General features: G+C 48.0%; 1 protein-coding gene across 4 annotated transcripts; it reads left to right on the top strand.

Moving 5' to 3' along the window:
• On the top strand, positions 1 to 12,742 carry CFAP298 (cilia and flagella associated protein 298). 4 transcript variants are annotated; one of them, XM_081558736.1, is made up of 7 exons: positions 1 to 859; positions 4,024 to 4,191; positions 5,640 to 5,707; positions 8,971 to 9,129; positions 10,392 to 10,523; positions 12,045 to 12,140; positions 12,428 to 12,742. In XM_081558736.1, exons 1-7 carry the CDS (start codon positions 721 to 723, stop codon positions 12,536 to 12,538), a joined length of 873 nt encoding a protein of 290 aa, XP_081414862.1. In that variant the 5' UTR covers positions 1 to 720; the 3' UTR covers positions 12,539 to 12,742. The 4 variants fall into 4 exon arrangements, with proteins under 4 accessions (XP_081414862.1, XP_081414878.1, XP_081414889.1 ...); XM_081558752.1 differs by lacking the exon at positions 4,024 to 4,191; XM_081558763.1 differs by lacking the exon at positions 5,640 to 5,707.
• Positions 12,743 to 24,199: the final 11,457 nt, after the last annotated feature.

The raw sequence follows: 24,199 nt of genomic DNA, 5'->3' as shown, positions 1-24,199 counted from the left end.
GGAGGCGTTTCCGGAAGTGGAGACTGTGGAAGGCGGAAAGGCTGGGTGAGGGCTGGAGCGGCGGTGGGAACACTGCTGTGGGGGCTCGGCGCCTCTGGGCGCCCATCACCCCCACCCATTCCCGGTCGAGCAACCTCCCTGCCCCCCCCATCTCCCTGGATGGACTCTCGGGCCCCCGGGGAGCCGACCGGGCGGCCTGAACTCCCAGCAGCCGGTCAGAAGGTTTGAGGGTTGCCACGGCAACAGCCACTTCCTGGAGCGGGGGCTCGGCGAAGTCGGCTCGGCCGGTGAGGGGGCCGGCCCGGGAGCCTCTCCCGGACTCTTTGCTCGGCCGCACCTGCTGTCCCGGTAGTGGGGGGAGGCCCGGGTCTCCGCGCACCGTAGCTTCCCCAGCCTCAGGGTCTGACCTTGAGCCGCGCGCCCCACGCCCTTCCCCCCAGACCGTGTTTCTCTGTTGCTCTTGGCAACAGCCACTTCCGGGAGCGGGTGCCGTTTCCCCCCGCCCAGACCGTGTTGCTCTGTTGCTCCTGGCAACAGCCACTTCCGGGAGCGGGTGCCGTTTCCCCCCGTCCCCCGCCCCGTCCCAGCACCGCGAGCGGTTGAATCCAGGGTTCCGGCCTCCCGGCAACCGTTAGTCAGCGATCTTCGTTGTCCGTCCGCGGGGGCGGGTGACCGCGGGCCGCTTGTCCTGGGCCTTCCGGCGGGGCTCCCGAGGCCACCATGGTTCTGCTGCACGTGAAGCGGGGCGACGAGAGCCAGTTCCTGCTGCAGGCGCCCGGGAGCTCGGAGCTGGAGGAGCTCACGGCGCAGGTGGCCCGGGTCTACAACGCGCGGCTCAAGGCGCAGCGCCTCTGCTCAGGTGCGGCCCGGCGGCGCGGGGCTGCGGCGGGGTGGGGGCCGGGCCGCGCGGGGCCTGGGAGGGGAGGAGAGAAGTGGGCCGGCGGGGACGGGGGGAAGTTGGGCCGGACCCGCCAGGCCTCCTCGGGCCGGCTAGGGGCGAGCGAGGGTCAGGCCGGTGAAGACTTTGCAAAGACGCGCAGCTGCCGGGCTTGAGATGGGGACCGCGGGATTCCCCAGAGATGCTTCCAGGAGCGGCTGCACCGCGTGGGAAATCCGCCCTGAATATTCACTGGAAGGACTGATGCTGAAGCCGAAACTCCAATACTTTGGCCACCTGATGCGAAGAACTGACTCACTGGAAAAGACACTGATGCTGGGAAAGATTGAAGGCGGGAGGAGAAGGGGACGACAGAAGATGAGATGGCTGGATGGTATCACTGACTCAATGGACATGACTTTGAGTAAACTCCTGGAGTTGGTGATGGACGGGGAGGCCTGGCGTGCTGCGGTCTATGGTGTCGCAAAGAGTCGGACGCAACTGAGACTGCACCGCGTGGAGGGGTTCTCGGAGCTGACGGGGCGGGACGCTCCAGGGTCTGGGGAGCCGGGACTGGGGCGCTGTGAGCGAAACAAGCCGACCTGAGTCCCGAAACCGAGGTGGGGGCGGGGGGGAGGTGGCACGGGAGGGATCTGAGAGCCTGGGCCCAAGAGCAGGTGTAGGGAGTCTCAGCAAGTGTGAGACGGGGGACGATCCCCGGGCCGATTTTTAAGAGGGAGTTTTCTCTTTTGAGACTTTGGAGATAGAGCAGTCTCGGATGGGGGGGTGCGGTGGGAGGGGGAGAGCCACCCAGCTTTGGGATGGTTTTCAAGGGCGAGAGACAGTAAAAGAGCCTTGGCGTTCTTGCCTCCCTCGTGTTCCCTGCTCTAGGAAGCATCCTGGTCCTCATGTTACCGTGTTTTGGTCACTGCCCTCCGCCCTCACCGCCCCGGAGCGGCGGCGGCCAATACAACTTTCCACCGCGCCAGAGATGTTCCCTGGCTGTGCCGTCTAGCAGTGGTAGTTGCTGTGAGTCGTGTCCGACTGTGTGCGACTCCGTGGTCTGTCCACAGGATTCTCCAGGCAAGAATACACTGGAGTAGGTAGCCGTTGAGCACCACCAAGACACTGCATTCTTTATTTAAGTTCATTTAAATTTAAATTCTAGCGGTAACGCACCTGCCAATGCAGAAGACATAAAAGCCACAGGGTTCAATTCCTGAGTTGGGAAGAGCCCTGGAGGAGGACATGGCGACCCACGCCAGTAATCTTGCCTGGAGAATCCCACCGACAGAGGATACCTGGCAGGGTGACAGTCCATGGGGTCACAAAGCATCGGACACAACTGAAAGGACTTAGCACTCACAGCCTCCTGAAGCTCCTAACTGTTGCCTCAGACAGCACAGTACTTGACAGTATGTTACTCCAGGTGTGATCCATGATGTGATGGTTTCTGTAATTATAGCAGGTGATTTTTGTACCATAGAGTACTCCTTAAGGATCATAAACTATCCGTTCCTTAAGAACTCATTTATGGGTCATATGTATAGTTTCTTAGTAAAATTTACTGACTCCAGACCAAGCTCAGTTAAGTGTTATTTTAAAATCAAAGCATCTGGGAAGAAAAGGGCCTCAGCTTCTTTTTCTGTGAAATAATCAATTGAAATGTGGTGCTGATTGCTCACAGTCTCATTAGTGAACTGGAAACCCATTCATTTAATCTGTGCTATGTGCTCAGTCATGTCTGACTCTTTGCATCCCCATGGACTGCAGCCTGCCAGGCTCCTCTGCCTGTGGAATTTTCCAGGCAAGAATACTGGAGTGGGGTGCCATTTCCTCCAGGGGATCTTCCCAGCCCAGGGATCCAACCTGCATCTGGCAGGCAGATTTTTTTCCTAGTAGCTCAGACAGTAAAGCATCTGCCTGCAATGCGGAAGACCTGGGTTCAATCCCTGGGTCGGGAAGATCTCCTGGAAAAGGAAATGGCAACCCACTCCAGTGTTCTTGCCTGGAGAATCCCATGGACAGAGGAGCCTGGCAGGCTACAGTCCATGGGGTTGCAGAGAGTCAGACACGAATGAGTGACTACCACACAGTGCCACCTGTCTGTAGCCCTTATTATGGACCTCGGTTCAGGCAGGCTATGCCCAAAGACAAGGACAAATGAAGCCAGCTCCTTGTCCCCTCTTCCCCTCACCCCCAGATACTTAAAGTCGAATTGGGAGAGAGACAGTAAGTATCCCATAAATAGCCCATTAAGTTCCACCATTTGTTCCATCAGTTCAGTCGCTCAGTCACGTCTGATTCTTTGCAACCCCGTGGACTGCAGCACACCAGGCTTCCCTGTCCATCACCAACTCCTAGAGCTTGCTCAAACTCATGTCCATCGAGTCGGTGATTTGGTCTATAGTATTTGTTCCATAGTATTGTGTTATTATAGGCCACCTGGTGTCTTCCCAAAGTGCTATGAAGACCCCACAAACCTCTTTCATATGAAAGGAGAGAGAGAAGGAAGGAGAAGAAAGAAAGGCAATTTTGCAAGGTTAAGATGTGGATTCATTTTGGGGTGAATACATATAGAATAGGAAAAATATAAAGCATGCATCTGCAGAGTGAACATGGTACTAGAAAATCAAGGTCTCTTCCTATCTCTGCCACCACGGAAGGGCTGCAGTAGTAGTAGTGTGACCCGAGCAAGCCACAGGTGATTCCGCTGCAAATTGGGGAAGATGGGAATGTTGATAACTGTCTGGCCTACCTCGAAAGGAGAAATTGAGATAATCTATGCGAACGCACTTGGAAAACCATAACGGCCTATGTGGGTATGTATTCAGCCTGTCAGTGAATTTGAATTTATGCCTCCTGAGTGCCGGGAGGTATAACATAGCACAGAGGATTGGAGCACAGAAACTGCAGCCTGTGACCAGTGGGTGAGCCCCCAGAGTCTCTGCTTCTGTTGATCCAGGATGAATCGGTGAGCATTTGTCGGAGGTCAAGGACAGGTAGGCCATAGCAAGTGGCATCTAAGTGTCTGTTAAATAAAATAGCCAACGGGCCCCTGGCCTCTAGGAAGCTTCCATTCCAGTGAAGTGTAAGGTGTTATAATGACTGTGATGCATATTGTCTAACTTCCTCTTGTTTTTAAGAAATGGAAGAATTAGCAGAACATGGCGTATTTCTGCCTCCTAATATGCAAGGACTGACTGATGAACAGATTGAAGAACTGAAATTAAAGGATGAATGGGGTGAAAAGTGTATCCCTAGTGGGGGCTCAGTATTTAAAAAAGATGACATTGGACGGAGGAATGGACAAGGTAATCCAGCATTTTTCTTCTCTGATTGCCTGAATGTAGCAATCAGTATGAAAACAGTTCTTCAAGTTAAAAAACTGACCTCAATAGTTCTATTCAAACTTACAAAATACTGTACCATATAACTCCTTGATGTTGTTTAGTTGCTAAGTTGTGTCAAACTCTTTTGTGACCCCATGGACCATAGCCTGCCAGTCCTCTGTCCATGGGATTTCCCAGGCAAGAATACTGCAGAGGGTTGCTATTTCCTTCTCCAGGGCATCTTCCCGACCCAGGGACTGAACCCTAGGTTTCCTGCATTGCAGGCAGATTTGTTAGCATCTGAGTTATCAGGGAAGCCCTGTTAACTCCTTGTAGCAAAACGCTAATCCAGGATGAATTAGATGGAAAAGAAGGCATCTGCCTTCTTGCTCTTACTAAGTTTCAGGTAGCTTTTAAATTTAGTAGGTGAACCATAAGAAATTACCAACTTTATAGGCAACAAGTGATTGAAAATTGGCATTTTCATATGGTTCAATCTAATCATCTGAGGGGATAATCATTGAAAATGTATTGAAGGGTATGTTTTGTTAACAATTTGTACATCAGGGTTTATTTAGCGATACTATGTGGAAAGAGGAAATGAATGTCAGCCCAGCGGTCTCCGCTTGAATTGACGACAGGCGTCTCTTGTACAAAGCAGTTTAGGACAGGCAGAACACAGAAGTTTGTGTGGGATTGGAGGAGAAAAGGGATGTAACCTATTTTAACTTGCATATCCCTTTTAACTTGCATAAAAAGCTCTCTTTAAAAGATTATAATTGATTAGTTAACAAACACTTAAGTACCTATTATACCCTTAAAACACTCTTAGGAACAAAAGGAAGAGTCTCTATAAAGCCTTTGCATGCTCAGAAAAAAAAAATTTAATATTGAAGATAATAGGAATTTCTATTAATAGGATTATTTATTTTGAACTTTAACCTAGAAAATGATAATAGTTGATTGTCTTCCACATCTTTTCATACCTGAATCCATTCTCAGTTTGGAGAGATTTTTTTTGCTTTTCAGCTGAAATTGCATCAAAGAAAGAAATCATGGTATATTACCAGTTCATTATTCATCTTTAAATCAAGATTCTTTTAATCACTCTGTTTTAGTAGTTTTTAGTATTTTTAGTAGTTTTTAGTATTTTTAGTAGTTTTTAGTATTTTTAGTAGTTTTTAGTATTTTCAGTATTTTCTAGTATTTTCAATGGCTAAGCACCACCATAACTTATTAAGAATGGTAAGTTTGAGAGATTTAACTAAGTACCGACAGCTAGCTTTCCTATGTCCCTTGCCTGGATTCCATTCTTGTACTTTCTCTCATCTCACTTCCTCCCTGACTCAGACAGAAAGGGTTAGGATATTTAAGAAGAGTCCTAAAGATGGCTGTTTCTCGCCCCCTTTCTCCTTTTTTTATTTCTTTAGCTCCAAATGAAAAAATGAAGCAAGTTATAAAGAAGACTATAGAAGAAGCCAAAGCAATAATATCTAAGGTTAGCTTTTTAAATGATGTTCTAAAGCTTGTCTTTTGAAATATAAACTCCAGTTGATGGCTTCCAGAGTTATCTGCCAGCCAGCTTTTTCTTCATTATTTCTTTTTCTCTCTTTTTCTCTGTCTGTCTCTCTCCTCCTCTCCCACTGCCGCACCCCCCTTCTCTTTCCTTCCAGAGGCAAAGGAAACAAGCATGTTTAGAGTGGGCCTTAGCTTTTTTTTCCTTTCCCTTAGTTGTGACAGTTGTCCTTAATGCTCTCAGTTCCTTCAAGTCAAACAAAAACGGTTATTGGCTTGTGTAAATGTGGCTCAAGTATGAGTTGGTGCTTATATGATTTTGCTTCCTTAGCCCTTTTTTTTTTTTTAGTTGAGCTATAGCTGATTTACAGCGTTGTGTCACTTTCAGGCCACATAGTGATTCAGTTGTGGTTTTTTCCTTCCGATTATGTTATTACAAGATATTGAATATAAGTGCCCGTGCTATTCAGTAAATCCTTGTTGCTTATCTATTTTACGTGTCGTAGTTTGTGTCCGTTAAGAACTAAAGAAAGACGAGCAGGGCAGGTGCGAACCTTGTGGCCACACACTGGATCTGCAGAATCTGATTGACACAACACGTGTGTGTTATGAGTTAGCTCTTTGTAATCATTTGAAGTACTTACACACAAAATATTTCATTGAAGGAGAAACATTAAATCAGACCATTGACGGGCATAGGCTGTGAGTCTGGAGGATTTTTCAGGAATTGAATGTTTTTTATCGGTGGCTTTTATTTACGGGTTGCTGATGATTGTTGCCCCCACCCTCCCTCCACTGCCGGCCTTCTTCCTGGATAACTGCTGCTTCTCCTGTTCATCCCGGTGCTCTGGGTATCATTGTGATTCCTAAGCCAGCAAATCTTTTACGTGCTTCGGGAGAGCCAGCTCTTCTGCCGGTCAATTTTGGGAAGACTTTGGTTCGACCCAGGGTTTGCAAAATGCATTTGGCTGCAGAGACTTTTTTTTTAAAAGGATGAAAGTGAAAGTCGCTCAGTTGTGTCTGACTCTTTGTGACCCCATGGGCTGTAGCCTGCCAGGCTCCTCCGTCTGTGGGATTTTTCCAGGCAAGAATACCGGAGTGGGCTGCCATTTCCTTCTCCAGGGGAATCTTCCCAACCCAGGGGTCGATCCTGGGTCTCCCGCGTTGCAGGCAGACTCTTTACCTGAGCCACCAGGGAAGCCCAGAAGGATAGATAGTAACTAGTAACATGTAGTCATGGCCCATCCCAGACAGGTTAGGAGAGCAGTGGCCTGGACGCAGCTCTGCCCGCTCCACTCCCCCACGCCTCCTCCTCTGGAAATCCTTCCTATTCTTTTGTATCAGTTCTTCCCTTTGCCTGTGTGTATTTTTATATTGTCATTTCATAGTTGAGAGACAGCTTTCACAGGGCTTCCAGTCGCTTTTCTGCAGCAGTTTGCCCAAAGTGGCGGAGCTTGCACAGCCAGGGCTCAATTCTTACCTGGGGCCCTTCCCCGCTGCCTCCAACATGTAGCCAGACTGGCTCTGACCTCCCCAGACCTGCCACGTGGGGGGCAGCTAGCCCTGTGGGTCAGAACATGCGGGCAGGCAGGTGGGCTCTCAGATCCCAGCAGCCCCACGGACCGGGCTCTGGGCCCTGGGCCTCTGCCTCCATCGCTCAGGTTCCTCTGGGGAAGTGTGGAAGGTGGTGGGGCATCCACACTGCGGCTCCTTGGGGGTGGGCAGCGAGGTCTATGCACCGCCCCCCGGGACCCAGCCTCCGCCGAGAGCGGGAGCCCAGGACCGCGGGGAGTCTCTGTCGTCTTGAGGCCACACCTTGACTTTGTCTGTCCCTCGCCTTGGCGCCTGACTGGGACCACCGCCCTTGGTATCAGGGGAGCTTTTGTAGAAAATGACCCCCTGGTGCTCCCTGTCTGGGTATATTGGTGGGGTGATGGGAGGTGGCGTCCTCTGGGCGGGACGACTGCCCTCAGGTGACCCCGGGTCTGGTGGATCTTCATACCGTCCCTAGGGCACAGACCCCTCTTGGGGAGGCCCGATATATGTGATGGGGATTTCTGACTTGGAAACAATTTCATAAGCCACCCTGGGAGTAGGTAAGGCAAGAGAGGCCCCCAGAGCCTCAGGCCCGATCCTCCCGGGTTTCTGAGAACCTGGCCCCTGTTTTCTCCCCCCACCCCCCACAGACATAGCCACCTTGGGGCGTCCAGTGACCCCCAACCTGCAAATCCAGAAGCCTTTCCCATCTGACTCCTAAATCGCATCTGACTTTGCACCACGTTCACACGCCTCTATCCTGGCTCCCTCCCAGCTTCTGGTTGCTGTTTTCTCTTCCTCTTACTGCTTAAATCCAGTGTTTCGCCAAGTTTATGTTAGCCTCAGCTCTCTTCTCTTCTCTTTCTGTTCTTTCTTCCGTGGCATTTTATCTTCTCTGCCAAATACCAGCTTCCACACTCTGCAGATAACTCTCCAATCTCTGTCCTCTACCCTAGAATCCTTTACTTGCAACCTGGGTTTCGAAACCTACAAGTCCAGCCAGCATTTCAAACTCAAGTTTTCTAGACCTGAACTCATTGATTCCTCTGCCATGTGTTCTATATCCGGGAGCTGGCACTTCCTGCAGACTTTTCATTTCTACTAACACAGCTGCTGGTGTATCAGGGTCCCCTTCATCGCTTCCTCTCTGTCACCTGAATGCCTTAAGTCTGGGCCCGTACCACCTGCTGCCATGATGCCGCTTGAATCCCATCTGCTCCCCTCGTTTCCACGGTTACCACTTTATTTACAGTCCCCCTGATAGTCTTTGAGTTCAGACATCAGCTGGGGGGCCTGCAGTTCAGTTTGCTGTAATGCTGACTATCCAGCACTCGCGCAGACCCCACGAGCTAAAGTGTGAGGTCCCCAGCAAGACTTCCCTGGCGGTCCCGTGGTTAAGACTCTGCGCTTCCACTGCAGGGGGCGTGGGTTCAATCCCTGGTCGGGGAGCTAAGATCCTGGGATTCTTGCCCTCGGAGTGTTCTCTGCACTTCACCCCCTCGAGGCCGCTCATATTCTGCCGTTGTCGCCGAGGCTGTAGTGGCCATGGCTCAGCCCCACAGACAGATCATAGTCACTCGGGTAGCAGCACCATCTGATTCTGGCTGCTGCTGCAGCAGGAGCTGGCGTGGGTCTTGTACAAGAACCTGACTGACATTTGTTGAGTTGATTGGCCGCATCATAGATAATAGTGCCCACAATCACTTTCAGAAACAAGTGGAAGCCAATGTCTGCATGACCATGGAGATGGTGAATGATGCCTTGGACCAGCTTCGAGGTGCCGTGATGATAGTTTATCCCATGGGGTTGCCACCGTATGATCCCATCCGGATGGAATTTGAAAATAAAGAAGATTTGTCAGGGACTCAGGTATGTGGGTGGCTCTTGGGGTCTCTATAATGTGAGTTCATGCCTACCGCTGCCAAAGGGCCAGAAGCCCCTCATATTTGACCTCGTATTTGTCCTGATGTAGTTTTTGCTTCATACAGCTTTCCATCTTGCTAGGCTTGGCTTCAGAGCAGAGTTGTGAATTCAGGGGAGGACCCAGAGGTCTGCTCCTGGTTGAGGGCTTGGCGCACACACAGAGGGGCGGCAGAGGAGGGAGGAACTGAAAACTTTTCCCATTTTCTTTGGGAAATGGGACGCACTAGGGAGGCAGAAACCTCAGTTGTGCCTGTTTCTACCAAATGTCTTGGTCCCTGTGATGGAATTTTGTGTTCTAGCCTTCCCTCTTGCTCTTGAATATTTTCCTGTTCCACTTTCCTTTGTTATATGCATTTATTCCTTACCCTGTGGGACAGTATCTTTTCCTCTGAGCCATCTTAAATAGCCAGAATATGCAGAAGCAAACTAACAGCCCCATTATACCTACATAGATCTTCCTCAACTTATGATGGGTTATGTCCCAACAAGCCTAACATAAGTTGAAAATACTATATTAATAAACTGAAAATGCATTTAGTGCCCTCAATATCATAGCTTAGCCTAGACTGCCTGAAATGTGCTCCAGAATACTTATATTAGTTAATAGTTACCAAAAAATCATCCAACACAGAGCCTGTTTTATAATGTGATTTACTGAATACTGTACTGAAGTGAAAAACCAGAACTGTTGTCTGTACAGAATGGTTGTCAGGTATCGGTTGATTGCCCTGGTGATCGTAAGCTCACTGCCACGGCCCAGCATCACAAGAAAATATCACACTCTTATCACTAGGCTGAGAAAGATGAAAATTCAAAATTTGAAGTATGGTTTCTATTGAATGTGTATCCCTTTCACACCATCATGTGGTCAATAAGTCACAGATGAAATTGTCATGAGTCGGGGACTTTTGTATTTAAATACCCATCAGGATCCCCATTTTCTTCCCTGGCCGTAGTCTAAAAAGGGTGCCAGTGAGATAGGATACCCCCGCTTCCCAGCCCAAGAAGTTACCCGAGTCAGGGCGTGAGTGGAAACTGATAGGGAAGGTGCCCAGATGAGTGAGGGCGTCAGTGGGCAGGGGGAGCCAGTGCTCCCAGGGGGGCGGGGGGGAGGGCAGGGCACTGGAAGCCTGTCCCTCGCCAGGAGGGGCACTGATTATGCCGATGCCCTGACAGCCTTAAAGCCCAATCTTAACCGTGGCCCCCAGGCAGGACTCAGCGTCATCAAAGAATCAGAGGCACAGCTGTGGTGGGCAGCCAAGGAGCTGAGACGAACAAAGAAGCTTTCAGACTACGTGGGGAAGAATGAAAAAACCAAAATCATCGTCAAGATTCAGCAGGTAAGCGCTTTGACTTTATTTAACATGTCACTGTTGTTTTTTTTTAACTTACTTTCACACTGATAAAAATTTACAGTAAATCTGAAAGATTTAAAACTCCTGATGCAGGCACTCTAATCCTGTTTGGTCCCAAGCTTAAAACTGTCCTCTTTATAGAGCAACGAAAACTGGAAGGAAAAGTGGATCAGTTGACAGTATCCAGGATTTGTTTTTTTGTTTTTTTTTTAATTTAAAAAAATATATTATTTACTTGTGGCTGTGCGCTGTCTTTGTTGCTGCGCAAAGGCTCTCTCCAGTTGGGGTGAGCAGGGGCCCCTCCTCATTGTGGTGCGGTGGCTTCTCTCGTTGCAGAACAGGGCTCTAGGCGCTCGGGCGTGGGCTTTGTGGTGCACGGGCTCAGCTGCTCGTCAGTGTGTGGAATCTTCCGAGACAAGGCCTCCACCCGTGCCCCCTGCCCTGACAGGCAGATTCTTAACCCCTGGACAATCAGGGAAGTCTTAGAGTTCTTTTAATTAGGGGGGAAAGGAGAGTGTACCACATTGATTTCAACTTTAAAAATAGGGCTTATAAGTAACTCAAAACATTTCTTGAGATGAAAAATACAGCCCCGAGCACCAATCTCAAGGTTTTCAAAGTGCTGATGGTGTGTGAACAAGGCAGAGGGCTGGAGACCTGTAAGGACCTGGTGTAGAGCTGTGTGCCTGCAGGCTGCTGTGTTCCGTGCTCTCTTAAACCATTTCTCTAAAGTTTGGGGGGGCCTCCATGATTATCTCTACCCCTTCCCCACAAGACCTGCAGTGGCTGGCTTGGGAATGGCTGTAACCAACACACACCACTGTGAGGGCCCAGAGCAAGAGTGAGACTCCCTTGACGAACTCGCTTTGGATAATGAGAGATGCGTGACCTGTTTCAGTTCAGTTCAGTCACTGTCATGTATGACTCCTTGCGACCCCATGGACTGCAGCACACCAGGCCTCCCTGTCCATCACCAACTCCCGGAGTTTACTCAAGCTCATGTCCATTGAGTCAGTGATGCCATCCAACCATCTCATCCTCTGTCATCCCCTTCTCCTCCCACCTTCAATCTTTCCCAGCATCAGGGTCTTTTCAATTGAGTCAGCTCTTTGCATCAGGTGGCCAAAGTATTTTAGTTTCAGCTTCAATATGACCTGTTTAGCCATCCACAAAGGACAGTTTGGGCTTTGGGCTTCCCAGGTGCCACAGTGGTAAACAATCTGCTGGCCAGTGCAGGAGACCCAAGAGACAGGGAATTCCATCCCTGGGTGGAGAAGATCCCTGGAGTAGGAAATTGCAACCCACTCCAGTATTCTTGCTTGGAGAGAATCCCATGGACAGAGGAGCCTGGTGGGCTACAGTCCACGGGGTCACACAGAGTCAGACACAGTCGAGCACAAAACAACAACCACCGCAACAAAGGCAGTTGTGAGACATGAGCTGTACCCTCCTGGGTCATCCATAGAAGGCCTTCACCCGCAACGTGCTGTCCCCTCATCTTTTCAGAGGGGCCAGGGAGCTCCAGCACGAGAGCCCATCATTAGCAGCGAGGAGCAGAAACAGCTGATGCTCCACTATCACAGAAGACAGGAGGAGCTCAAGGTACCGCGGGACTGATGGGTTTTCAACAGAGGGGACACTTGGGGTGTTCACCCCTCTCCCCCCAGGCCTTGGGGCAGCTGAGGGCCGTGGATCCTGCAGGACATGGCGGGGGGACCTTCTGAGCTGCAGCCTCACCAAGGCTGTGGGGGCCATGCCTGTTGTCCCCCTGCGTTAGAGTCTGGAGCTGTCCTGCTTCTCTGGGGAGGCGGGGAGCGGGGAGGTTGGTCGTGGATTCTGTAGAACACTTTCCTGGAATGGCCTCCTGAGCAAAACCCATGTGTTTCCAGAAACTGGAAGAAAATGATGATGACTCCTGTTTAAATTCTCCGTGGGCGGATAACACTGCTTTGAAAAGACATTTTCATGGAGTAAAAGACATAAAGTGGAGACCCAGATGAAGTTCGCCTGTTGACGAAGCTTTCCAAAATACTAGCTCACCTTTCTTTAGGCAAAACAGTAATAACCATAACTTAAAAAAGACAGCCTCTCCCCCCTTTGTGAATGTTGTTGAAATCTCTAGTTTTCCAGGTTTTTCTTTCCGTTTGAATTTTTCAAATAAAAGTTATTCAAGGTTTTGAAACATAATAAATACATCCTCAAAAGAATCTGGCTAAATTATTTTTATGATCTGTTTACTATTTGAGGTTTTTCTTTGGCAAGATACTGAAGGTACAGTTACACTTTTCCTCCCTGATTGCTTGATTTTACATTCTCATGACGGCTGTTGCGTTGCAGAACATTGAAGGTACTTTTTCCTCCACAGCGAGTCAGGGGTCCGCTGTGATACTTGGCCGTCAGTAGCCACTAGGGGCCGCCCGATGCTGAGTCTTGTTTCAGAGACGCCTCTGATCCAGCCAGAGGGTCTAACATAGCCTGGCGTCTCCCAGCTTCAAAGGTGAAGGTCTGCCCCCTGGATAATAACCTGGCTGCCCTTGTCTTCCAGGTGTGAAGGCCACACCTGTGAGGGAAGTTAGGTGGCCAGAGCAGGCTAACCTTGAAATGGGACAGATCCCTGTGTCGTTTCTGGGCTTTTCCCCAAAATGAACACAGACCCTGGTGACAGACGGTTCTCCCCGTGGGCTCAGCCTGCAGCTCCCAGCGTGCTGAGGTTGGCACCAAGACTGCCGGAGGCGAGCCGTGTTGGCTCGGTGGCCATCCGGCCAGAGGATGCCCTGGCTCACTCGTCATTCCGCCTAGTTTTCTGATTCACCATTTGAGTTTTAAATTCTGCCACCTCATCTCTGCAAGTGCGGACGCTTTGGCAGCTCAAAGACACCTCTCAGGCTGTGCAGCCAGGGGCAGCCCACACGTCTGGTCCTGCTTCTTTTGGCCCATAGAGGACTCCTCCCAGTGGGAGGAAAGGCATCGTGCTCACTCCGAGGAGGAGCGAAGTGACAAGGAAGCTCCCTGCTCTGGTCTCCCTTGTGACCCCTGCTGTGCTGGAGCCCAGGGCGGGAGCAGGGACCCTCGGTTCCCAGGCCTGGTCCCCTGGTGGCAGGCGGGGACTGGCCGGGTCTGCCCCTGCCCTTCTCCACACACCAGCGAGGCTCGCTCAGACTCTCCTCGCCTCGGGGTGGGGAGGCTTGGCTCCCGGCAGACAAGTTCCCCTGGAGAGCACCCCACACAGATTCTTCTTCCAGAACCTTCTACCGCCTGTCCTCACCTCCCCACCACCTCCAGGGTACTTAGGGCAGCGGCCCCAGAGCTGACTATCTACTCACATTTCTGCTGTTCTCAAAACAGCATCTCCTAAAGTGGCTCATAACTGACTGTACGTCTTCACTGTTCCTTACTCTCTTGGTTAAGTGTCAAATTTTGTAAAATCAAGTTTGCTTCAGTTTTCTTGTTGACTTCCATTTTAATTTTTATTGAAGTATCAGTTCAGCTCAGTCGCTCAGTCATATCCGACTCTTTGCGACCCCATGAATTGCAGCACGCCAGGCCTCCCTGTCCATCACCAACTCCCGGAGCCCACCCAAACCCATGTCTATCAAGTCGGTGATGCCATCCAACCATCTCATCCTCTGTCGTCCCCTTATCCTCCCGCCCCCAATCCTACCCAGCATCAGGGTCTTTTCCAATAAGTCAACTCTTCGCATGAGGTGGCCAAAGTATTGGAGTTTCAGCTTCAACATCAGTCCCTCCAATGAACACCCAGGACTGATCTCCTTTAGGATGGACTCATTGGATCTCCTTTGAGTCCAAGGGACTCTCAAGAGTCTTCTCCAACACCACAGTTCAAAAGCGTCAATTCTTTGGCACTCAGCTTTCTTCACCATCCAACTCTCACATCCATACATGACCACTGGAAAAACCATAGCCTTGACTAGATGGACCTTTGTTGGCAAAGTATTGTCTCTGCTTTTAAATATGCTATCTAGGTTGGTCATAACCTTCCTTCCAAGGAGTAAGCGTCTTTTAATTTCATGGCTGCAATCACCATCTGCAGTGATTTTGGAGCCCCAAAAAATCAAGTCTGACACTGTTTCCACTGTTTGACCATCTATTTCCCATGAAGTGATGGGACCAGATGCCATGATCTTATTTTTCTGGACGTTGAGCTTTAAGCCAACTTTTTCACTCTCCTCTTTCACTTTCATCAAGAGGCTCTTTAGTTCTTCTTCACTTTCTGTCATAAGGGTGGTGTCATCTGCATATCTGAGGTTATTGATATTTCTCCCAGCAATCTTGATTCCAGCTTGTGCTTCTTCCAGCCCAGCGTCTCTCACGATGTACTCTGCATGAAGTTAAATAAACAGGGTGACAATATACAGCCTTGACGTACTCCTTTTCCTATTTGGAACCAGTCTGTTGTTCCATGTCCAGTTCTAACTGTTGCTTCCTGAAGACTTAACAATGTTAGTTTCAGGCGTAACTTTCATTATGATCGTAAATGTCTCCATGGAGAGCTTGTGTCCTTGGATGATACAAAGTTTGTGGTAAGAGCCTGTGACTTCACTTGAGAAGCACCCACTCTTGTCAATGTCTAGTTGATATGCAGGCATGACAGCCACACTCAACTTGCAAAAAAACGTTAAGCCACACGATCACAGTAGCTCTTCTTGAGAATCACTGTTTCCACATTATTAAGAATTCTGGGCTTCCCTGGTGGCCCAGGGGTAAAGAATCCACCGCCAAGATGGCAGACGCAGGTTCAGTCCCTGATCCGGGAGGGTCCCGCGTGCTGCAGAACTGCTAGGCCTGTGGGCCACAGCTGTTGAGCCTGTTACCCTAGAGCCCAGGAGCTGCATCTGTCGGGCTCACGAGCCGCAACTGCTGAAGTCCGAGCTCCCTAGAGCCCGTGCTCTGTGGCGGGAGGAGGAGAAGCCTGCAGACCACAACTAGAGAAAAGTCAGAGCAGCTACTAAGACCCAGCACAGCCATAAATAAATAAACTATTAAGTCACTGGGATTTAAATGCTTTTTGTGGCCATGATGGTTACTCTGTTGCTTCACATAATCTCCAGAAGTTGTTAAGCAAAGGGCCACTTGCTTTTAAGTATAGAAATCACTACATTACTTACATCACACCACACTCCTTTTATTGGATACTGACATGTAATGAACAAGAACCTTTCCGCCTCATAACCCCATAAGCTCTATCCATCCTGAAATGTGGAAGTGAAAGTTGCTCTGTCGTGTCCAACTCTGCGACTCCATGGACTGTAGTCCACCAGGCTCCTTTGTCCATGGAATTCTCCAGGTCAGAATACTGGAGTGGGTAACTTTTCCCTTCTCTAGGGGATCTTCCCAACTCAGGGATCAAACCTGGGTCTCCCGCATTGCAGGAGGATTCTTTACCAACTGAGCTACCAGGAAAGCCCCCCACTTACCCCCACCCTGAGGTCTATCCGTCCTGAAGTAGTTGCCCCTTAAAAGTACTGCAGCTCCCAGCCGCCCCCCGCCCCCCATGGCTGTCTGTCTATAAGGAAATGAGGCAGGCAGTCCCGGTTCGCTCTGTGCTTCTGTAGGTTGATTCCCTTCATGTCAACCCCTGAGGAAGGTGCTGGTGACCTCAGATGGGTCAACTTTGGTCACATCGCTGGTAAGGGTAGAGGGGCTTCCCTGATAGCTCAGGGATAGGCTACCCACTCCAGTATTCTGGCCTGGAGAATTCCATGAACTGTATAGTTCATGGGGTCACACAGAGTAGGACACTACTGAGCGACTTTCACTTCAAGGGTAGAGAGTCAAGCGCCACGCCCAGGACTTCCCAAGAAATCAACTTAGTGGAAGTCATCTTGCCAAACAGCAGGCTATGAATCAGCTTAAGCATTAGGGCTTGATGTGACTTTTTTTTAAATCCCATACATCTGTGGATCAATATCAAGGAAACACAGTATCTGCCGTCTGCTGGGGGCCAGGCTGGGTCTGTGATCTCAGGCTATGTAATGTGTCTTCTCACACGGTTGTTTCAAGAAGACCAGGAATGCTCATAATAAAATTTGACACCACCCCATGCCCCTTCAACTGGCAAACTGAAACCCCAGGCAGTATTTCTGTCACAGAATTACCCTCTTCCTTGCCAACTGCTCTGTGAAGGAAGTGCCATCAAGCTTGGAATCAGCTGCCCCAATCTTAGGGCACAGTGTTTTGTTGTTGGGCAGTCACTAAGCCATGCCTAACTCTTTGCAACCCCATGCACTGTAGCACACTAGGCTTCCCTGTCCTCCACTATCTCCTGGAGTTTGCTCAAACCCATGTCCATCGAGTCAGTGATGCCATCCAACCATCTCATCCTCTGTCGTCCCCTTATCCTCCCGCCTTCAATCTTTCCCAGCATCAGGGTCTTTTCCAATGAGTCAACTCTTCGCATGAGGTGGCCAATGTATTGGAGTTTCAGCTTCAACATCAGTCCCTCCAATGAACACCCAGGACTGATCTCCTTTAGGATGGACTGGTTGGATCTCCTTGCAGTCCAAGGGACTCTCAAGAGTCTTCTCCAACACCACAGTTCAAACGCATCAATTCTTCAGTGCTCAACTTTCTTTATAGTCCAACTCCCACATCCATACATGACTATTGGAATAGTCTATATGTACCTAGATGCTAAATAGTGTGCTGGTGAACTTCGGGAAGGGAAGATCCACAGAACACACATCTGTGAAGGGCCCCAAACAGGGGTGCCTTCTCTAGAACAGGCAGACGGCAGCCATCGATTATTTTAATGTCTGAGGCCAACAGTGATGGGACCATGGGTGCTAAGTCTGCTTTGGTTCACCAACCACTGAAAAGGGGGAGAGAGAATTGAGCCCATCTTTTTTTTTTTTTTTTGGCCATGAGGCATACAGGGTCTTAGTTGTCCAACCAAAGATTGATCCCATGCCCCCTGCAGTGGAAGCTCAGAGTAGAGTTTTAACCATTGGACCATCAGGGAAGCCCAAGTGAGCCCATTCTTGAGATGCTTTAAACAAATAGACACTTGGCTCGACTCTGAAACCACTGCCCCGAGTGATTAAAAATGAGTCTGGGGTTGCGTCCCAGCTGGAGGAGGGACTCCAGCCTGCTGGCAGGCCTAGCACATGCCGGTCATAGGATTCTGCCCATAGGATTCTGGGCCACGCTCTCATGGCAGAGGTTAGCAGATGAATAAATTCCTACAGGCTAAATCTTGGTCTATCATTCCTTTGAATAGACTGAACTCTGTGTTCAGAATAAGGCAACAAGCACCACAGCTGTCTAGCTATTCCAGTCATAGGGCAGGATTCTAAAAGATGCTGTGAGCCAGCATCATCACTAAATGCAGAATGCAAAGCGCCAAAATCCTCATTTGTGGTTTTGTCACTGAAACCCCTGATCCTATAACTGGCCTTTCTCCGCAGCCGCATAACCACAGCTGTGTCCCTGCCTTGGCCCTGACCCCTCCCCTGTTTACATTGTGCTGGACCAGATCCTCTAGGCTCTGAGAAACTCTGTGTTTCAGTAGTAAATTAGCAAAATAAAAAATGCACTCAAAGCTCCTGCTGGGAATTCCCTGGAGGTCCTGGTTAGGGCTCTGTGCTTTCACTGACAAGGGCCCAGGTTCAATCCCTGGTCAGGGAACTAGGATCCTGCAAGCTGTGCAAATCAAAGTTATGGTTTTTTCAGTGGTCATGTATGGATGTGAGAGCTGGGCCATAAAGAAGGCTAAGCACTGAAGAATTGAAGCTTTTGAACTGTGGTGTTGGAGAAGACTCTTGAGAGTCCCTTGGACTGCAAGGAGATCCAACCAGTCCATCCTAAAGGAGATCAGTCCTGGGTGTTCATTGGAAGGACTGATGCTGAAGCTGAAACTCCAATACTTTGGCCATCTGATATAAAGAACTGACGCATTGGAAAAGACCCTGATGCTGGGAAAGATTGAAGGTGGGAGGAGAAGAGGGCAGCGGAGGATGAGATGGTTAGATAGCATCACTGACTCAATAGACATGAATTTGAGCAAACTTCAGGAGATAGTGGAGGACAGAGGAGCCTGGCATGCTAGAGGCCATGAAGTCGCAGAGTTGAACATGCCTTAGTGACTGAACAATAACAAAGCCACGCCAAAAAAAGTTCCTACTGTCAGAATCCTATATTGAAACTATATCACTTATGACTATAAAATAAAAGAGATGGAGATAAAACTGCTGAGGGCATGACCATGTAAATCAGACCCCCAAAACTGAGAGCTGCTCTGAGTTTAGCTGTTAGACCTTCACAAACTGAACTCAGCTCACCTGAACAGATGTCCACATTTTCTTGCAACTATTTCCAGGTCTGAAAATGCTTGGCATTTCTAGAGATAACTTAGCATTGAACTGAGGAGTTTTCAAGTGGCATGACTGTTGATTTTTCCTTGGAAGGTAAATCTGATTTAAGTCATTGAATATTGGATTTTATTAGCTTTATGCTAAAGGAAGTCAAAAATTGACAAACATGTCTAAAACATAAATGGCACAAATTGACTGTTGAAAAAGTGAAAGTTAGTCACTCAGTCGTGTCTGACTCTTTGCAACCCCATGGACTGTAGCCCACCAGGCTCCTCTGTCCATGGGATTCTCCAGGCATGAATACTGGAGTGGGTTGTCATTTCCTTCTCCAGGCAACCTTCCCATCCCAGGGACTGAACCTGTGTTTACCTGCATTGCAGGCGGATTCTTTACCATCTGAGCCACCAAGGTACAGAACTCACTGTATATCATAGATCGTCTACATTTTTTTAAAGAAAACATTTTAGGGACAGACATTTATAATGGACTATTTCCATCAGCACAGTTGAAATGGGGGCAGCAGGTTCTGTCTGTTCTTTGAGGCCTCCCTCCAGCCCTGTGTTTCTCAAGTAGAAAATCTACCCACACCTTCGTAGCAAGTTTTCAAATAGGAGAGGATGTCTCCAGGAAGTGTCTGGCTGTGCGTGTGGAGCTGAGGTGTGTAGAGGCCCACGCTACCCCCACCCCAAGGATGTACCTTCCAGAAGGGGTTGGCGCCCTTCCCCACGAGAATGTTTGGAGACCTAGACTCCACCTTTGACCGGCGGTGTCAAATGGGCTGCAAGTAATGGTGACTGCAGCCATGAAATTAAAAGAGGCTTGCTCCTTGGAAAGAAAGTTATGACCAACCTAGACAGCATATTCAAAAGCAGAGACATTACTTCGCCAACAAAGGTCCGTCTAGTCAAGGCTATGGTTTTTCCAGTGGTCATGTATGGATGTGAGAGTTGGACTATAAAGAAAGCTGAGCGCCGAAGAATTGATGCTTTTGAACTGTGGTGTTGGAGAAGACTCTTGAAAGTCCCTTGGACTGCAAGGAAATCCAACTAGTCCATCCTAAAGGAGATCAGTCCTGGGTGTTCATTGGAGGGACTGATGTTGAAGCTGAAACTCCAATACTTTGGCCACCTCATGTGAAGAGCTGACTCATTGGAAAAGACCCTGATGCTGGGAAAGATTGAGGGCAGGAGGAGAAGGGGACGACAGAGGATGAGATGGCTGGATGGCATCACTGACTTGATGGACATGGGTTTGGGTGGACTCAGGGAGTTGGTGATGGACAGGGAGGCCTGGCATGCTTCGGTTCACGGGGTCTCAAAGAGTCGGACATGACTGAGTGACTGAACTGAATGTTCCTACAGAGCTTTCCTCATTCCACCTGAAATTGGTCCTGTCTTCCCAAGGCCACCTCACCCACCTGCCGTCTCTGCACCATCCCTCCCTGAGGCCAAGTGGTGACTTTCAGTCACCTGTGAGAACTGACAGACCTGGCCTGGTGAGGGCAAGCCCTACCAGCCAAGGCCCGGAGAACCCACCACGTCTTCCAGTCAGAACCCAATTATCAGGCTTACTTGATTTTTTATTTTTTTGTTACTTTTCCCATTTAATTTTTCTAAGCCGACATGTTGTATTTTCATTTTTACTCACTTCAAGAAATTTTATTTATTTATTTATTTTTAGCTGTGTGGTGCAGGATCTTGGTCCCCTGGTCAGGGATCAAACCCATGCCCTCTGCAGTGGATTCTTAACCACTGGACCACCAGGGAAGTCCCTGTCTTTACTTTTAAATGCCTATAAAAGGGGACTTTTAACTCGGCGATTAATATGTGCTCAGTTTTTAAAACATTGGGGTAAAACAGGAAACAAGTAAAGAAGGAAATTAAATATAATTCTAGTACTACCATACAGGGAGAAGATGTTAACTTTTTTTTTTTACAATGAAAATTGAAATTTATCATGAAAGTACAGGAAATAAAAAATCATGATGAACACCCAAGTACACACCACTCAATTTCAAAAGTGATCAGTGTTTTGCTGATCATGTTCCCTCTGTCCTCCCAGGGTACCCATACTGAGATCTTTCACAAAAAATCCCAGATATCATTTCACTTCATCTATAACTTTTACTGCATCTAACAGATTTGCACGTACAGGATTCACAAAGAAAATTTTAAATTTCCTGAAGCATAAAAATGCAACTAGCACTGTCTGACCACAGTGCAAAAAAAAAAACCAAAACACAAACTCCTAAAAATTCACATTAATATCAAAACCAGCAAAACATCCTCCTCCTGTAAATTGAATGCATACTATTAAGCTACTTGTGGGAGACAGAAGATTTTTCAAAATAAAGTAGCACAACTTCTAGAAAGTAATGGATAATGAAAAAGAACATGACAATTTATGAGACTGCTGAAGCACGATCTAGAAAAATATACAGAAATAAATATCAGAAACCATAAAGATGGAAATAAACCAATTAAACAGCTAAGCAAGGACCTAGAAAAAGACCAATAGAGTAAAACAAAGAAAGCAGAAAGAAGGAATTAATGAAGTACAAACTAGAAATTTAATGAGTTGTAAGTGTTATTACTACATCAAAAAATAGTAGTTTAAAAAAAATCAACAAAATTGGAAAACCATTAGCTGGTATAATTTAAAAGAGGAAAACCAAAAATACACAATGTAAGAAATGATAAGAGGAAAATAATTGAAGAGAAGAATTTATAAATTCAGCTAATATTTTATACTAGTTTAGGCAAATAAACCTGAAAACCTAGATGAAATGGATACATTTGTAGGAAAATAAAATGTACCCAAATAGAGATAGAATATGTATACAGACAACTTCAATAGAAGAAAGACAGAAAATTCTAAATTTACAGGCACAGACTCATTAGAAGACTCTATGAAATCTTTAAAGACCAATTAATTGCAGATTTGCATAAATTTGCAGCGAATTGAAAAAGAATGTAAGCTTCTAAGTTACTTTTATGAAGCTAATATAATATTACTATCACAACTGACAAAGAGTCCTCTATCACTAATACATATTAATGCAAGTTTAAAAAATAAAAATATAAGGAAATTGAATAAAAAGTTCATGAAGTATGACATTTCATGTCCCAGTAGGATTTATTCCAGAAGAGCAAGGATGGTTTAATAGTAAGAAATCTATCATATTAACAGAGCTAGGAGGAAAATCACAGGACCATATCCATAGACGCCTACAAGGCATGTGACAAAATTCAACTCCCAGGTGACTCTGGCTGTAAACCACAAACCACACTATACAGATGATGCCCATCCTTCCACACTTCATCCTGCTTTTAGATACTCTTCCAAGACGTGACAGGGATGGAATTCCAGGGTGGTGCTCTGGAGCCCCCTCTCCCAGGGGAGGCTGAGTATGGAGGAGGAGGTAGAGGAACTAAGGTCAGACAAGGAAGCAGGGTCAACCCCAAACATGCAAGTAGCTGAGGGGAAAACGAAGACCCCGAGTCCAAGATCAAGGTGCCGGCAGGTTTGGTGTCTTCCGAGGCCTCTGTGGTTTGGCTTGCACATGGTCACCTTCTCTCTGGGTCCTTAAGGTTGTTCTGCTGTCAGCACACACTTTCTCTCCCTATAAGGTGTCTTATAGGGAAGGTGTCTCTTCCCCTCCCTATAAGGACGAAGAGCCGACTCACTGGAAAAGGCCCTGATGATGGGAAAGATTGAAGGCAGGAAGAGAAGGGGGCAACAGAAGATGAGATGGTTGAATGGCATCACCAACCAAATGGACATGAGTTTAAGCAAACTCCAGGAGATAGTGAAGGACAGGGAAGCCGGGCGTGCTGCAGTCCATGGGGTCGCAAAGAGCCCAACGTGACTGAATAACAACAAAGACACCAGCCTTACAGGATTAGGGCCCCACCCTTATGACTTAGGGCTTCCCTGGTGGCTCAGATGATGAAGAATCTGCCCACAATGCAGGAGACCCGGGCTCAATCCCTGAATCGGGAAGATACCCTGGAGAAGGGAATAGCAACCCACTCCAGTATTCTTGCTTAGAAAACCCCATGGACAGAGGAGCTCGGTGGGCTACAGTCCATGGAATTGCAGAGTTGGACAGAGCGCTAACACTTTTTCACTTATGACTGGGGTAAGCCATAAGCCCTGGAAACTAGGTTTCCTCTTTTTTGTAATGTAAGTGCCTGACTTAAGCTTTGAATAAACACACTGCCAGCCACATGACTAGATAAAGAGCCAAAGCCATCTTCCCCCACTGAGGCTCTTTTGTTTTAGAGATCTTTCTAAAGAGCTTGTTTTTTCTCTTCTCTTCCTTTAAGTTCCCACTCTTATGTTTTGAACTCTGAGCAATAGTGAGCCCATGAAACCTTAGGCCCCCATCCTTGATCCCAGTAAAAGCAGAACCCTGGACCTGTGTTCACACTCTTTCTACCCACAGCCTCGCTGTCTGCTCCCAGGGGAAACCATGCAATTTCTGGGTCCTGCAAATAATAGGTTTTTTTTTTTTCAGTTTCCTGATGGTTATTGCTGCAGTGTGTCTTGCGATCATAACCACAATGGCTGGTCCAGCCACAACAATGGTTATTACCAGCTGAGACCAGCACACAACATTGACCTCATTTAACCTTGTCTCCAAATGCAGTCACATTCTGAGATGCTCAAGGTTTGGGCTTCACCACGTGAATTTTGGGAAGACACAGTTCAGTCCATAGTGGCTAGAGGCTCTGTCATTTAAGAGCTGCCAAGCCTTGGATAATTTTATTAACATTATAAGCTTCAGTCTCCTCCATAAAATGAAATAAGAACATTGTCTATTTCATCCATTAGGACAATGCATGAGACACGGGTTCGATCCCTGAGGGGGAAAGATCCCCTGGAGTAGGAAATGACAACCCACTCCAATACTGTTGTCTAGGAAACCCCATGGACAGAGGAGCCTGGCTGGCTTCAGTCCATGGGGTCGAGAAGATTCAGAATGGCTGAGCACACACACATATGCACCAAAGACATAATCACAGTAATTTCATTAAAATAGAGGTACCATTTTTCTCATATAACAGGAAGTTGGAAGCAGACAGTTTGGGACTGGTGCAGCTGAGGACCCAGGCTCCTTCTGCCTTCTTACTCCATCATCTGGGGCTTGAAGCTTTCTGCTTTTATGCTTGAAAGTTGGCTCTCATATCTCTAAGCGCCCGACTTGTATATCAGGCAGGAGGACAGAGGGAGGGCAAAAGGCAGGAGGCTGTGGGTGCCGTTTGTGTCTGCTCCCTGCTGAAAACTTTCCTAGGACCTCTTTCCTTCATATCACATTGTCTAGAACTG

The sequence above is a fragment of the Giraffa tippelskirchi genome, chromosome 2 (assembly GCF_054371585.1).
Source record: "Giraffa tippelskirchi isolate mGirTip1 chromosome 2, T2T-mGirTip1v1.2.pri, whole genome shotgun sequence".
Taxonomy (NCBI): domain Eukaryota; kingdom Metazoa; phylum Chordata; class Mammalia; order Artiodactyla; family Giraffidae; genus Giraffa; species Giraffa tippelskirchi.
This window is presented reverse-complemented; position numbering and strand designations above follow the sequence as displayed.